This window comes from Pleurodeles waltl, chromosome 4_2, assembly GCF_031143425.1.
Source record: "Pleurodeles waltl isolate 20211129_DDA chromosome 4_2, aPleWal1.hap1.20221129, whole genome shotgun sequence".
NCBI classification, from domain to species: Eukaryota; Metazoa; Chordata; class Amphibia; order Caudata; family Salamandridae; genus Pleurodeles; species Pleurodeles waltl.
The window spans coordinates 387721951-387738526 of NC_090443.1; the positions used below are offsets into that span (position 1 = coordinate 387721951).

Consider the following 16576-nt stretch of genomic DNA (forward strand, 5'->3'; position numbering starts at 1 on the left):
CGTCTCCAAGGATAATGTATGCTTAAGTAAAAGCTTGAGAACTGTCGTTTTTAATTGGACAATTTGAAGCTAACCTATGAACCCTCCAATGGAGACCCTACTGGACTTGAACTGTTGTCTATAAAACCCAGGTGCACGAGAGGAAAGCTCTCTCTCTCCATTTTGGACAACCCGCCATTTTGCAGACTTCGTAGCTATTATGGCCCACTTTGCTGCGACGCCATTTTGAGAGACTTTGATGCTTTCTCTAGTCGAGAGAAAGAGACTTTAATGATTCTTGCCCTAGAGACTTTAACTTTGATTTGCCCCTTTGCATGAAGTAGCAGTCTTAACTTGCCGCCGTGAGGCAATTGCCCCGTTCACCCCTGTCCCTTTGTCCCGTCCTATGCTGATCGAGAAACGATACCTGTGAGACGAAGATTTCATTGATTGCTGATCGGAATTGGTAATTATGAAAGGAAATTGTAAAATTGCATTGTGTTTCTTTTAGGTAACCAACTGCTGATTTTGATAAGAGCCCTAGCTAGGAGTTTTCTAAATTGATGTTGCTAAATTGTTTTTGCATGAAGTCCCACATGCTGATGCTAATTTGAGGTTAGACGAGGATTCCATATGTCGCACGATGCAATTTGAGATCTTGTTATGCTGACTAAATGTACGCAATTAGTTCATTACAGATTATCGTATTAGTGCTTTGCATTGCCATTATAGAATGCCTTGTGATTCAAATGCTACATAGATTGCACTTGTTTCGACGATATGGACAGCTATTAATGTTCATTTATGTTTATCATTTAGTGTTGAGACACATTTATATTGTGCTAGCTTTGTTAATATAGGGAAATAAATTCACTAACTTTGCAATAAACTGGTGTGGTTATTCCTGACTGAAAGGTCAGGGTTCGCCGAAATGTATTCTGGATTAATTGTCAAGTGTTATGTTGTTCAAGGTGTTGCTTATGTTCGTTATTGATTATTGATTTTGATGAGATTGACCGGATTAAGAGTACAGAGAGTTCCCACTAAGTCAAAAGATTCATCGGCCTAAAGAGCGTCCAAACACAGGTAAATTGTTACCACGTTCCGCTCTATCACCCTCACCTCCCAGAAGTAAGTCGCCACCCCCGCCACCCTGTGCCCCTGTTCCCTGAGGTGCCTGGCTGCCCCACTGATGCCTCTTTATGGTGGAGTACCATGTGCACATGTGGGAGTCAAGTTCGGGACATTTGGGCCCATCAGCCTTTTTGATTTGGACCGGCCAATGGCCTCATTTGGACATTCTGTTGCTCCTGGAGCTTTAATACAGTTTGTTTGCCCAGTGTTGGTGTTGGCACACTCTGGATCCGTGGTTCCTCGTTTCATTGTGGGGGGGGTGTTGTGCACATGTGGGTACTTTGGGCAGGTTGTCTTGGCCTTGTGTCGGGTAAGAACCTCTTGCTCAGGTGTGTATGCCTTGTGATGTTGTGAGGGGTTATGGGTCTAGAGTATACCACGTTGAAAGGAGGGGCACAGATACTTTACTACTGGGTAGCAGGGGTAAAGCCCACAGAGTTCTAAAGCCCGCAAAAATATGGGGTCCAGCAGCAGACAAAAACTCTGGAGTGACCATGCACAAATGTCTGATTTCCACATTGGGCTAACAACATGCAAATGTTGAGTGAGGTTCACATGACTATTAGGTGAGCAATTTTCCCATGACAGTGAATCAATTCGTGCGTTATTTTGATGTGTGTGGAACAGTCCAACGTTCCATATCCGGTGGGGTTGATGTCTTCTCATGAAATCAGGCAGAAAACTTATCAGCAGGATCATTGTGCCATGGGTTAATCCAAGGTAGCTGGCAGAGGCATGAGTGAAGTGAGGGGCGAGCTACAAATTAACTGGATGTGTATTTGTAATGTGTTCTTTCAGCTGCAGAAGAAAGTGCCACTTGTTCTTGTGTCACCGGCTGCCTCTAGATGCAATTCATCCTACTCACAGCATTTGATAAGTTTGTATTTGCACAGAAGTACTTTTCCACATATTTGACAAATAGGCCTGTCAGTGGAGAATCTTGATTGACTACTTGTAATTTAAAATTAATTTTCAAAATGTACTGATGTAATACCATTTTATGTAATCCCAAATCTTCCAGTTTGGAACGTCAGACAAGTGAGTTTTGAAAATGTATTTAACTATCATCAGAGTCCGTATAGAAAGCATTTGCGGGCTGATTTAAAATTTAGCAGAATTTAAAAGCAAGAAAACGTGTAGTGTGCTTTCCGGGTATGTAGTCAAGTATGTACAGATACATGAAAACATTTTAGGGCAGACAAGTGGGAGATTTAAAAAAACAAAAGGTGACAGAATATATTCTCCCCACTGATCAATACTGAGGCAGAGGCAATCTGCCTGAATCTAGTCTATTGGTATGTATGGTGACAATCAGCATTTCATTTTTGGCAGTTTAATAAGATAGCGCAAACTAAAAACAGAGTTCTAAACTCTTTTTTTGTTTGCAATATAAAACTGCCAAAAATGAAACGCGGAGGCCTGTCACATGCTGTAATTTCCCCCTCCAATATTTTAGAACAAAGCGTTAACCTTTGATGTCAGGGGTAATTCTTGGAGGGGAAAGCTGGAACACAGGCATAAACATTTTATTTTTTGGCAGTTTTACAAAACTGTGAATCGGGTTTCTGCCTGCAGGAATCGGGAGGCAGAGGCTAACCTTGAAATCGGTAGTCTTCTGCCTGATTCGGGAGGGTTGGCATGTATGTGTACACACTATAAAGTCAGCATGTCCTTATAGAATGAATAAAAGGAGAGCCTATGAGTATGTGTTCAGCTCTCAAGTGCAATCATCCAGCTTCCTGTGTGATTTTTTGATGTGCAACAAATTCACCATCACACTGGGACCAGGATTGTGGACCTGATCCGTTCTTTCCTTACCACCGCAAAACTCATTGGAGTGAGGATACGCAGCACCTATTCCATGACAGGCAGCTGCCCAGGGCTCAAATTCTAAAAAAGCAAAGTGGGGGGGAATTAACAAGTTATGCAAGTGACATCATGGTGTGGAATATCACAGCGACATCACACGTGGAATCACAGGAATTGGCATCACAACCCATGATCTCATAGGAACGGACATCACAAGAAGTGACATCAGATCTTAAGGCCTCAAACATATGTTTAGAAGGTCTATCATTAGCACATTTGAGCCCATCACAATTTTTTATCAAATGAGAGTTTGTGTTGCGGTTGTGCCAAAAAAGTGATGCAACTCAGATACACAATCTAGGCCTGAGCCTTTACATCTATTCTTAAAAACTCTGCCAAAAAGATATTTGCATCAAGGAGAAACGTGGCAGTAAATCTGTTCTGCTGAATTGGTTGCAAAGTCTGCATTTTAAAGGACCTTATGGGGTTAAGGCACCTGTTGGAGAGATCTTTGTGTGCCAACTAAATCTCAGGAATAATAATCATGATAAGATAATTCTGGAGGTTAAGGAATCTGCTGGAGAGATATGTGTTTTGTCTAGTCCCAGTTTTTAATGAAAGAAACATAGATGGGTTAATGTGTTTCCTACAAAACACATTACCTCCCGTCCCTCCCTCGCCTTCCTTTCCACAATGAGGCTCCCTGCCTCCCCCTAGACCCCTCCCTTCCCCTTAATAAAGCCCCCCCCACCACCCCCACCACCTCCTGTTCTTTTTGTCTAGCCCCGCTAGACTTACCTTTTCCTTCTTCTCCACGGCAGGGCCTGGGGGGGGCATCGTCTTCACTCTCAACGAGCACAGAGCACCTCGCTGAGAGTTTCCCGGCGGTCACGTCTTCTTGTGGCAGGCGGTGCTGCCTTGGAGGCACGTCCTTGGAGTCGGCTGACGGAGTCGGTCGGCTCTATGGTGGCTGGGGCTGTGCTTCCGGATCTTCGGCTCGCGTTTGCTGTGCTGATGTGCCGGTTGGGGATATTTGCATTTTGGCGGTAGGACGGGTGTTTCTGCCCGCGTTTTTTATGGTTTTTGTGTTAATTGATGCACTTTTTTCATTTGCTGATGTTGATTTGGGGGGAGGACTTTCTCCAGTATTTTATTGGGTGCTGTTGGCCTCTTGGGTACATTTCTTGTTGGGATAATGTCGAGGCAGGTTCCTTCCAAGCGGCGCAGGACTGTCTCTTCTTCTTCTTCTTCAGGGGAGGATGTTGTGGTTTCCCTTCCCACTCCTGGTGGACACCAGGTTGCGCTAGGGGTTCCTGCGCCTCTCATGTCCAGAAAAGAGGTTCAGGACATGATTGAGGTGGCTGTGTATCGTGCTCTTCAAGCTGGAGCACCTAGACCTGGGCGTTCTTCGGCATCCCGTCCTTCGTGGGCTGCGGAGGGGTCCTCTTCATCGGATGATGACACTCCTTCTATTTCTTCTGGTGGGAAGTATGTCTCCAGGGAGGATATGTGGGAGGTTCTGATGCAAGTTCGGGACAATTTAGGTTTTCAGTTTTTTCAACGTTCAGGGACTGATTCACGCTTGTTCCCTCAATATCAGACACCTTCAAGGTTTGCCATGCTTTTTCAGGGCCCTGTTAGGGATATGGTGTTCCGGGAGGGGAAAGATGTGGACAAGTCTCAGGTTCTGGGCTTCCTTCAGAAACTGTACTTACTGGAGGGGGAGGATGTGTTGCCACCTTCAGTTAAGCTTGATTCCATTTTGGCAACTTTAATTGGCAAGACGGCGGTCAATCCGGAAGACTGTGTTCCTGCTGATGCCACTGACAGAAAGGTGGATTCAGGTCTAAAGAGGGCATTTGCGGCAGAGAATTTGGCCCTTAGAGCTGGTATTTTTTCTGCTTATTCTGTCCAATCCTTGGTGCAGGATTTTGACAAACTGGCGGTAGCTGTTCAGGAGGGTTTGGAGTGTTCGGAAATACTGGCAGTTATGGAACAACATGCTAGGTTGTTGGTGGATATGTCATCTGATGTTGTCCACACTTCGGCTCTGGCTTCGGGAGCTTTGATTGGGGCTCGTAGGTCCCTCTGGTTAAGGATGTGGAAGGCGGATCCTGGGGAGAAGTCTGCTCTCCTGAGGCTGCCTTTTGAGGGGTGCAATTTATATGGGGATCAGTTGCCTTCCATGCTTTCGAAAGCTTTTAAGGAGAGGAAGCATGCCTTGCCTTACAAAGGTGGTTCTTCTTCTGGCAAGGGTTGGCAGAAGCATTCTCGTTCTTCTCCCAAATTTGATTACAAGTCTTTTTCTTCCAGGAAGCATTTTTTTCAGCCCCATTTTTCTCCTAAAAAGTCTGCTCCTTCAGGGCGGAGAGGCCTCAAGTAGGGTTCCTGACAATCACTGTGTACCTGGCAGTGGGCCGGTTGGGGGGCGGCTGAGGCACTTTCTTCACGTTTGGTAGGAGGATGTCAACGATTGCTGGGTACTGGACATTGTGAACAATGACTAAGCCATAGACTTCGACATAGTGCCTCCAGATACCGGGGTTCATCCTACTCCACTGCCTGCGAACGGTGCCTAGAGGCGGGCGTTGTTGGAGGGGGTCCGGGACTTGCTCCTCAAGAGGGCCATATCCCATGTTCCTGTGGGGGAGAGAGGTCTGGGCGCTTATTCCATCTTGTTACTGGTTCTAAAGGTGTCAGGGGGCTTTTGTCCTGTCCTCAATCTCAAGGGTGTGAATTCCTGGATCAAGACTGTGCATTTCCATATGCTTTCCCTTCAGTCAATTGTTCCTCTGGTCGGTCCAGGGGATTTCCTGGGGTCTCTGGATCTGCAGGATGCTTACCTGCATGTTCCAGTGGCTCTGTCTTCTCAGAGGTTCCTACACTTTGCAGTGGGCCAGGACCGTTTTCAGTTTGTGTTCTGCCATTTGGCCTCAAGTCCTCTCCACGGATTTTCACCAAGGTGCTGGCCCCTCTGGTAGCTCTTCTACATTCCAAGGGGGTGTTTGTCCATACTTATTTGGACAATATTCTGATTCAAGCTCCCACTCAGGTTCTGTTAAGGAGTCATGTGGCCCGGGTTCTGTTAGTCCTGCAAAATCACGTTTTTTTGGTCAACTGGGGGAAGTCAGATTTGGTCCCTTCCAAGGGTCTGGTTTTTCTCGGGCCTGGTTTCTGACTCTTCAAGGCTTGGTGACTGTGTTGGGGAAGCGGTTGTTGTGCCTCCAGTCACAAGTGTTGTCGATCTTGTTGCAGCCTGCTCCCAGAGCCCTTCAGTGGTTGCTTCTGCAGGGTCATATGGTGTCAGTGATTTTTCTGGTGCCGTGGGCACGGTTTCATCTTCTTTGCCTGATGAATTGGTTTCTCATTTGTTGGTCTCCAGGGTCGAGTTCTCTTCGGACAAGGGTTCCTGTGTCGGGGTTTGTTCGCAGGGAGTTGGGTTGGTGGCTGGTGCCGGCTCATCTTCATTTGGGGGTGTCTTTGTCTCCTCCTCGCCTGGTGGTGGTGACGACCGGTGCCAGCCCCTCCGGTTGGGGGGCTTGGCTGTGGTCGGCTCAGGTCCAGGGGTTTTGGTCACCTTTGGAGGCCAGACAATCCTCGAATTGGCAGGAGTTGAAGGCGGTGATTCTTGCTCTGGTTCATTTTCAGGAATCCCTGAAGGGATTGGATGTTCTTATCCGGACTGACAACTTGGTGACCAAGGCTTACGTGAACAGGCAGGGAGGGACCAGGTCGCGGTCGCTGTTCCGCATTGCGAGGGACATTTTTGTTTGGGCACAGGGGTAGGTTCCATCTCTGCGTGCCACCTACATTCAGGGGGTGGTCAATGTTCGGGCAGATCTTCTGAGCCGGGTCATTCCTTCGTCTCAGCTTTTCTCCCTCCGGTTGTCTCTGTTACATCGCCTGGTTCGCCTGTGGGGTCTTCCGGTGTTGGATGTGTTTGCCTCCCCAGAGAATGCGAAAGTGAGGCGCTTTTGCTCCAGGTTTCGTTCTCACCAGGCTTGGGCGGGGGACGGGATGTCGTGTCCTTGGACTCAGGATCTTTTGTACGCTTTTCCGCCCTTCCAGTTGCTCCGTGCGTTTCTGGTGAGGGTAAGTCTTCTGAAGGCCAGGGTTCTCTTGATCGCGCCCCATTGGCCACGGGCGAATTGGTTTCCGTTGCTTCGGTTGATGGCCTCCGGTCACATGTGGATTCTTCCTCTCTGTCCCTCGCCTCTGGAGTTTCCTTGCCTCCTGATGGGGTCGTTGCTGCGGTTGCACTTGACGACATGGAAGTTGAACGGAGGAGATTGACGAGCTTAGGGGTTCCGGACGCTTTGAGTTCTACTTTGCTGGCTTCACTGCGTCGTTCCACGTTGCTCTCTTATGGTCGGCAGTGGAAGGTTTTTTCTTCCTGGTGTTTGCGGCATAGGTTGGATCCTACGGCTGCTTCTCTGTTTGAGGTGATGCAGTTTCTGCAGGATGGGGCCGAGTTGGGTTTGTCTGTGGCTTCACTGCATTTGCAGTGGGCTGCAATTCAGGCTTTTAGAGGTCCGTGGCATAATCTGTCTGATGAGAGTCATCTGATGCCTCGGTTTTTCCAGGGTCTTCTTAACTTGTTTCCTCGTTCAGTGCGGGCCTTTCCTTCCTGGGATCTTTCTTTGGTGTTGGATGCTCTGACTGTTCCTCCCTTTGAACGTCTGGATTCCTGTGACTTACGTCATCTATCTTTGAAGACTTTTTTTCTGGTGGCCGTTACTTTAGCCCGTCGTTTGGGGGAGTTGGGGTTGTTGGCCTGCTCTTTTCCTTTTTGTAAGGTTTTTCCTGATCGGGTTGTGCTTGTTCCGGTTCCTTCGTTTGTTCCCAAAGTGAATTCGGCTTTCCATGCTCGTCAGGAGGTTATCCTTCCTGCTTTTTGTCCAGATCCTTCCTCGGATGAGGAGGTTCAGTTGCATTCTTTGGATGTTCGTAGATCTTTGTAGGAATATCTACGGGTGGTGGCTCCTTTCTGGAAGGGTGATTCCCTGTTTGTTAATTTCGGTCCAGCTCGGAAGGGGGAGAAGCCGTCCACTGCTTCCTTGAGTCGTTGGGTTTGCTCTCTGATTTTGATGGCTTATTCTTTGAAAGGGGTTGTTCCACCCCAGGGGATACAGGGCCGTTCTACCAGGGGTATGGCTGCTCCGGTGGCGGAGCTGCAGGGAGCTTCTGTGGTGGAAATTTGCAGGGCCGCTACTTGGGCCTCGCCTTCTACCTTTGTTTGTCATTACAGACTGGCGGACTTGGGCGGTTTGGAGTCGGTATTGGGTCACCGTGTCTTGTCCTCTATGATGTAATAGGGGGGTGGTTGTTCGGTGTCCTTTTTTGGTTGTGATTAAACTTGTTGCAACTCAGTGTCCGTCTCCTGTTTTTTCTCTTGCTATGTCTCATTGGTGGAAAGGAAGGCGAGGGAGGGACAGGAGGTAATGCGTCCATTATTTACGTTAACGGCATTACTCCTAGTCCTACTCCCTCGCCTTCCTTTCCGTTCCCTCCCGCCCTCCCGTTACGGACTGCCTGAGTTGCTGTTTGGGCTTGTTTCTGTACAGGAGGTGGTGGGGTTGGGGGGCCTTTTTTAAAGGAAAGGGAGGGGTTTAGGGGGAGGCAGGGAGCCTCATTGGTGGAAAGGAAGGCGAGGGAGTAGGACTAGGAGTAATGCCATTAACGTAAGTAATGGACGCATTATGTAACACGCAGATAACAGTTTTTAATTTTATGTAGATGGGTAAGCTGGTTACTGCTTTTAACACAAAGATCCTCATAATTTGTAATCCTTCTGTTATAGCTCTATAAAAGATAAAAGCAAAATAGTGGTATTTAAATTGTTAGTTATGTAAATAGTGGTACAGACCAACATATCAGACATTCTTACAGTGCATGCATTTCTCTCATATATGGGAACTAAGTAAAGTCAAAAGCATACCTTTCCTAAGTACCTGTGAAGAGAAAAGCTCTATGCCATTGTTTCCCCTACATTGCATTTAAGTTTGAGGCTCCTGATAGCTCAAAGCCTGATGGGCACCTTAACATCGACCTTTGTTGTGGGCCCAGCAGGAATCTGATAATCCCCTTCGCCGCCTTCACGTTGCTGCTCGAATGAAAGCTGACAATGTGCTTGCACTGCTGAACGTGTCCTGGTGCCTGAAAATTATTTCTGTGGGGCCCAGCTTCTTAGCAGAGTAGACAGAGTCCCTCCTATGAAAATAGTAGGTAGATGCTGTCTACCAGCATGTACCATTGACTCGTGCCTTGATCGGCAGTGACAAGAGCTGTGCATGTCTTATAGGAGAAGGAAGACTGATTTCCAAATAGCTGGGTCTAATCTGAGGTGGCATGGTGAACCTAATAACGATGGAATGGGATAATTCAATCAATCAATCAGGGAATTTGTAAAGCACACTACTCACCTGTGAGGGTCTCAAGGCACTCTGCGGGGTGAGGGGGGGCTGCTACTGCTCAAACAGCCAAGGCTTGAGAAGTCTCCTGAAGGTAAGGAAGTCCTCATTCCGACGCAGGTGGGTGGGAAGAGTGTTCCATGTCTTGGCGGCGAGGTGCGAGAATGATCTGCTGCCGTTGGTTGTTCTGCGGATGTGTAGGACGGTGGCGAGGTCAGCGGAGCAGAGCTGTCGGGTCTGGGTGTAGAAGGAGAGCTGTCTGTCGAGGTATTCTGGTCCGGTGTTGTGCAGTGCCTTGTGGGCGAGGGTGAGGAGTTTGAAGTTGATTCTCTTGTTGACAGGGAGCCAACGCAGGTCTTTCAGGTGTCCTGTGATATGGCAGTGGCGGGGATGTCCAGGAGTTTGGCCGTGGTTCCTGCGAAGAGGGCATTGCCGTAGTCCAGTTTGCTGCTTACGAAGGCTTGGGTGACTGTTCTTCTGGTTTCCGTGGGGATCCATTTGTAGATCTTTCAGAGCATGCAGAGGGTGTTGAAGCAGGAGGAGGAGATGGTGTGGACTTGCTGAGTCATAGATAGTGAGAAGTCCACGATGAAACCCAGGTTGCGTGCGTGGTCGGTGGGTGTCGGAGCGGTTCCCAGTGTGGCAGGCACCAGGAGTCATCCCATGCGGAGGGGAAGGAGCTGAAAATGAGGACCTCAGTCTTGTCAGAATTCAGTTTAAGGCAGTTGTTCCTAATCCATTCAGCGATGGCCTTTATTCCTTTGTGAAGATTGTTCTTGGTGGAGTCCTTGGTGAGGGAGGGTGTCATCGGCGGATGAGATGATGTTGAGGTTGTGAGATCGGACGATGTTAGCGAGCGGAGCCATGTTGATGTTGAAGAGGGTCTGGCTGAGGGACGAACCCTGGGGTACGCCGTAGATGATTTTGGTGGCTTCAGAGTGGAATGGAGGAAGGTGGACTCTCTGAGTTCTGCCGGTGAGAAAGGAGGTGATCCAGTCCAGGGCTCTGTCGTGGATTCCTGCATTGCTGAGGCGTGTGCGCAGGAAGATGAGGGCCGCGGTTTCGCCGTTGTCCAGTATGGTTCTGATGTCGTCAGTGGCGGCGATGAGGGTAGTTTTGGTGCTGTGGTTGCTGCGGAATCTGGATTGGGAAGGGTCCAAAGTGCTGTTCTCTTCAAGGAAACGTTCAGTTGTTTGTTGACAATTTTCTCTCTGACTTTTGCAGGGAAGGGGAGCAGGGAGATGGGCCGGAAGTTCAGCTCAAGTAATTACCAGTGTCTGAGATTATTTCAATCATTCCACCCATCACTGTTTTCTTTCCTGCAGCACTCGGACTTCCATCATCATGAGCATCAGATGCCTCAGGGGCTGCTCCTCTCAGTTTGCAGCCATGACGGGAAGGCCCGGTGACTGTATGAAGAAAGTGCATCATGGAACCTCCCTGAACCGTTGGGAGGCAACATGCTTTCCTCCCACGTAGCTGTGGAGCACAAACAATGGTGTCATCATTAAAGAATGGCAGTAACAGTACAAGAATAAATTATCTCAACTATAAAATAAAATCACATGTAAGAGACAAGCAAATCGAAAGAAATAACAAAATAACAGAGTTCACTCTATCCACAATTCACCCACCAACCTTAGAAAGCCATTGAGGCTCCAGTTTATCTACCATAGCGAATAATGCAGACCTGTGACAGAATACTGACCTCATGTAGAATCAAGTGCATGCTGCTCCTCCTGTGGTTGCTGGTGCTCCTCACATATGTAAGCAAGGTAGCATGTCCGCTACCCCCAATCAGCAACTGCTCCCACAATGGAGGAGCCCAGGTGAGCGGTGTGGATAGGGCGCACCTACATCTTGTTTATACTTGCAAGGGAGATGGTTCCCAGAGTGGAATGCACGCTGCTTCCATATTAAGCAGGTGAAGAAATATCTAAATTGTTTCTGAACTTACCTACATATAGTGGTTGAAGCAAACCATGATGCAGCAGTGAAGACCCTACAAGTGCACTTGAGCACTCAACTTATTCACAACTCTCAGAGATTTGTCTTGCGCAAAGCTTAAAAATGAGAAGGAAACTCAGTAAACAATTTTTTTGTCAGATTGTAAGACCTAGCCACTACCTTCAACAATAATGATGCTAATGAAGAAATAATGGCCCAATCAATCTAGCGTTGCAGTTTATCAATGCTGATAAAACTGTGAAGCTGTTTGCACTCCGGCACAGCAGAGTCCATATCATCCAAAGCCCCAAGTAGGACCAACTCAAAAGGCTGAATAAAATGGGCGTAATCCAGAGGCTCACAGGGCCTAAGAAATGTTGTCACCCATGGTAGTAATGACCAAGCCAAAGCAACCAAAATCTGTGCACATCTACTTCGATATGAGACTACTTCATGCTGCCTTTTCAGAGAATGCCATATAACTCTGACAATTGCTGACATTTTAGCAGACGATAATGGTGGTTTTCAAAATTGGACCTAAACTCTAAGACAGAACTACTTGTTAGATTACAATGTTTTTCACTCATGTAGGCTTAGGGAGATACAAAAGACTCAGGCCCATATTTATACTTTTTTTAACGCCGCACTTGCGCCGCTTTTTTACGCAAAAGTTGCGCAAACTTACAAATTACAATTGTGTTTTGTAAGTTTGCGCCGCTTTTGCGTCAAAAAATGACACAATTGTGGCGCTACAAAAGTATAAATATGGGCCTCAGTTTCAGGGTGTCATCAGGGGCTAAGATGTTTAAAAATGTCATACGAGAGACATTCTCAGGGTTAAATTGAGTCATGTCCCCAGTCGCGGCTCGCTGCACAGTGAAGGTGCGGGGCAGCACGTGGCAGGGGTGTGGGGCAACAAAATAAAAATTCAATTAAAAAAATTTACCTGCCTCACCGCTCCTCTTTCCTGGTCACTAGAGGCACTGGCTCCTAGCCTGCCTTGCGGCCAATCGTAATGCAGACAAACTGTGGGCCTGTGCCTCCTCTCTCCAGCCCAGCAACACAGTGGCAGTTTGGAGAAACCGCAGTGTGCATATGTGTTTGGCTGGCACGAGGCGGCCGGTCAAACATACATGCACAATGAGGGGGAGTGCTGTGCACTCCCACTTTGTCCCTGTCATCCCCCATGGCCCCGCTTCTTTAACAATAAAACAATAGTAAACACAGTTTATTATAATTTTATTGTTAAAGGTTTGCAACAGCTGCTGCTCGCGTGGGGACAATATTTCTCCGCCATAGCTGTGGAGCCGCCTCTGCATGCCCCTAAACTTTCCACACACCTGAATGCCTTTGCGGTGTGCTGCAGAGTAGAAGAGACCTATTTTACCAGCTGCACTGATCCGTGGCGCTTCCATCAAACCAATCCGGCCCAATCATGCCTAACATCCAAGGACAATCCATCTGTTGGTTCTATTGCATCTTTTTTAACTGGGGCGATGATTATCATCAGCAAAGAAATAGGGAACGCAGAGGAAAGGTCGGCTACCACTTAGCGTGCGGCTAAGGAGGCTCTTCCTGGTTCTGCCGATGTGCCAGCCGATCTTGAAAATCAGCCTGAAACATCTGGCTCACCTGGTTTAAACATGGGAGACTCTAATCCCCGTGTAGTTGTTTTGCCCACCGATCATATCCTGCCTGCCTCTGGTTCCCCTTTGCACTCCCCTTTGCACTCCCCTCCAGCGAAGAAAACGAAAGGGCCTCAATAGAAGGGCTTGGGCAAGGAGCAGAGAGAGGGCACAGGAACGAGGAACCCAGGTGACTCCATCCAGTAACTCTTCTATTGATATATTGCTTTTCGAAAATCTGGCACACACAGCGGTAGAGGACATCTCTACGGGATTAGAAAGCTTGGAGAAGGGAGTGCATCAGGTATTGGAACTATTGCAAAGCCAAATACAACCTGGACAATCAGGAATACCTTGCCTCCAGGAGCCACATTTGACCAATATTAATAAGACACTTCCTGACGAAAAGTGTGTGGCGTCACCAATATTAACAAAAGTACAATCTCACACAGAAAAATCTAGCAGACTGCTCAGACATGTACGCCGCTCCCCACAGGAACTCGTAACGGGCCTTGGGTTAGTCCCTACTTCCATCCAGCCGTTAGAGCAGACAGAGCGGATGCAGCAGTCGGAGCTATGTAGGGAGCAACAACAAAAGAAAGTCAGACTGGTCCTATCTTCAAAAAAGGATGCTTTTCACTTTCCGCTGAATCTTCGCCCTACGTCATAATCTTAAGGGGTGAGCCTACCCCTACTTCGGTTAAACCTGAGTCAGATCAAGACCTGAAAAACAGCGGTTAACTGGTTGGCCTTACGGACTGTGACAGTTAATACATTGTATAACGATTCTAACCATCAGAAGAGCAAGGTGGGTCAAGCTGCAGAGAAATGTACTTGAGAGGGACTGTATAATAATGAACTTTGGATATTTGTGCATGATGGAGTATTTGCTAGCCAACCTAAATCCTTCGACTCATGAAAGCAACTTACAAGTGATCCCTTGAACTTCTTCTATCTTCCATCATGACATTTACAGCCCCAATTATAACGAAAACCCCATCCAGTACATAGTCTTATTCGGCCTGTGATCCGTTGAGCAACCGTTTCTCCCCATTATCGAACTTTGAGGACACAGACTGACTATACCAAGTTAATAACCCTTGTGTCCCCACTGAAGGGGAAATCCTTGCATAAGCCAACCTAGCCCCTGGGGGGAAACATGATCATGGAAGCATTTGACCACGGTAAACGTACTACTCAGGCACCAAGGGGCATATTTATACTCCGTTTGCGCCGGAATTGCGTAGTTTTTTTTACGCAATTCCGACGCAAAACTAACTCCATATTTATACTTTGGCGTTAGACGCGTCTAGCGCCAAAGTCCATGGAGTTTGCGTCATTTTTTAGCGTGGACACCTACTTTGCGTTAATGAGATGCAAGGTAGGCGTTCACGTCTAAAAAATTGACTCCGAGGCATGTGCGCTGTATTTACACTCCCTGGCAAAATTCACGCCCGGGAGTGGGCGGGTCAAAAAAAATGACGTACGCCCGCTTTTGCACCGTTTTTTAACGCCTGGAAAAGGCAGGCGTTAAGGGACCTGTGGGCTCTGAAGGAGCCCAGAGGTGCCCTCCCATGCCCCCAGGGACACCCCCTGTCACCCTTGCCTACCCCAGGAGGACACCCAAGGCTGGAGGGACCCATCCCAGGGACATTAAGGTAAGTTCAGGTAAGTCATTATTTTTTTATTTTTTTTTGTGGCATAGGGGGGCCTGATTTGTGCCCCCCTACATGCCACTATGCCCAATGACCATGCCCAGGGGACAGAAGTCCCCTGGGCATGGCCATTGGGCAAGGGGGCATGACTCCTGTCTTTACTAAGACAGGAGTAATTTCTATGGGGGTTGGGAGTCGAAAAAAATGGCGCAAATCGGGTTGAGGCGAAAAATTTGCCTCAACCTGACTTGCCCCATTTTTTGACGCCCAAGCCCCATATCCCCCTACGCCGGCGCTGCCTGGTGTACGTCGTTTTTTTCCACGCACAACAGGCAGCGCCGGCGGCTAACGTCATTGATTAAATACGGCGCCCGCATGGCGCTTCAGAATGGCGTTAGCCGGCGCTAATTGTTTTGACGCAAAACTGCGTTAGCGCAGTTTTGCGTCAAAAAGTATAAATATGGCCCCAAGTTTTGAAAACACCATTGGCTTGATCTCCTGGAATATAGCAGACCTGGTGAATAAACATGCAACAAAAGACTGGGAAACCTACGTTCTGAGGTCAGAAATTGTCTGTCTCCAGGAGACATGGGTCACCATGGACATGAAGATAGATGATTATACAACGATTTGTACTGTGGCTTCAGCATCCCTCAAGGGAAGAGCTAAAGGTGGTCTGATGACCTTGATCTCCACTGTGGCCCCACTAAGCCTTATCAAAACTAATGTGGCCTCACCTTACTACCAACTTGCATAGCTCAGCATCAAAGGAAACTTGGATTTTCTGATCATAAACTTTTATAATAATGTATTTGAAAATTCCATGGTACATGTCATTATTGAACTGGAATGATCTCTTGAAGCCTTCATAACTGATAGTGGAAAGGAGCTGTATATAATATGGGAAGGGGATTTTAATTTACGTAAATGCTCTCTTACTATGAATAACGTATGCGGCCTAGAGGATCTGCAGGAAGATGGCATTGATCATTTCACTCATTGTCTGCATGGCAGGCACCTTAATAATGTAGCCCTTAAATATTATATGATCCTTTTTTGTTTCTACCTCTAGTGGAACAGACAGTAAGCGCCATACTTTCATCAGACCTAGGAGGCATAATAGCGTTGCCCATATACAGGTCTCAAATAATCACAGAGTGATTCCATCTAACATAGAAATAGGCACAAATTGTGCCAGTGACCATAATCCTTCTTTCACATTGCCCATTGTGCAAGAGTCTAGATAAGGAGCTTCTTGTCTGTGACAAATTCATGGGTGAGTTATAAAGGCAAATGCATTTTAATTCCTGCTGGGATGTCAGGTCTGCACCTAATGTAGTGATAGATGAGCACAATCACAAGCAGAATTAATAAATCAATAACTGAGTAAACAGATCAAAGCAAGAACACGTTGGCCCACGGGGTGGTTTGACCACCTTTGCACAAAATCAAGCAAGGGGTTAATTTCCCTCCTGCATGCGTTCCCAAGGGATCGGATAGAAATTGCCAATGGTAGAGGGCAATATACCGAGGTTATAGCACTCAGAAAGAAAGACTTGCTGGATAAAGCATGGGCAAATCTTTTAAAGGCAGCTGACACCAAAACTAATATTCTATCCTGGAGGACAGTCAATGCCCCCTTCCTTCATGACAACACCGACCCTAATCAATCAAATTCCATCAGAGTAGAAATATGGGTGGACCACCTCTATTTTTGCTCTGTTGCCTGAGCCAATCACTGATAAAAACTCCTAATTGACTATAACTACTACAGATATTACTTTTGAGACTGAGGAAGTCCATAGAGCCATAGCTAGGTCCATGCATGGAAAGGCTCCATGCTCAGATGGAGTATCAGTAGACATATATAAGTAGCAACCGGACTTATGGGCTCCCTTACTAACGCAGGTGTGTAATGCAGTAGGAAAGTGGAGCATCCAATCTTCATGGTCAAAGTCTATTATTCTACCTTTATATAAAAAATGCTCTAAACAGGACCAAAAATGCTATTGACATA

The 16576-nt window shown here is 47.2% G+C and overlaps 1 protein-coding gene across 1 annotated transcript; it reads right to left on the bottom strand.

Annotated features, from left to right (window-relative positions):
• Window positions 1–6286: 6286 nt before the first annotated feature.
• Window positions 6287–7192, bottom strand: LOC138293871 (fibrous sheath CABYR-binding protein-like). The gene is made up of 2 exons (XM_069233171.1): window positions 6919–7192; window positions 6287–6576 (listed from the first exon to the last, which is right to left on the bottom strand). Exons 1-2 carry the CDS (start codon window positions 7190–7192, stop codon window positions 6287–6289), a joined length of 564 nt encoding a protein of 187 aa, XP_069089272.1.
• Between the last annotated feature and the right edge of the window lie 9384 nt (window positions 7193–16576).

Bases quoted from the DNA above. Each gene is read 5' to 3' on its own strand.
- LOC138293871 (XM_069233171.1), bottom strand. From the start codon at position 7,192: ATGTCGTCAAGTGCAACCGCAGCAACGACCCCATCAGGAGGCAAGGAA. The intron at 6,577-6,918 runs GTGAGAACGAAA...CAATCCCTTCAG, and splicing joins CCGTCCCCCGCCCAAGCCTG to GGATTCCTGAAAATGAACCA.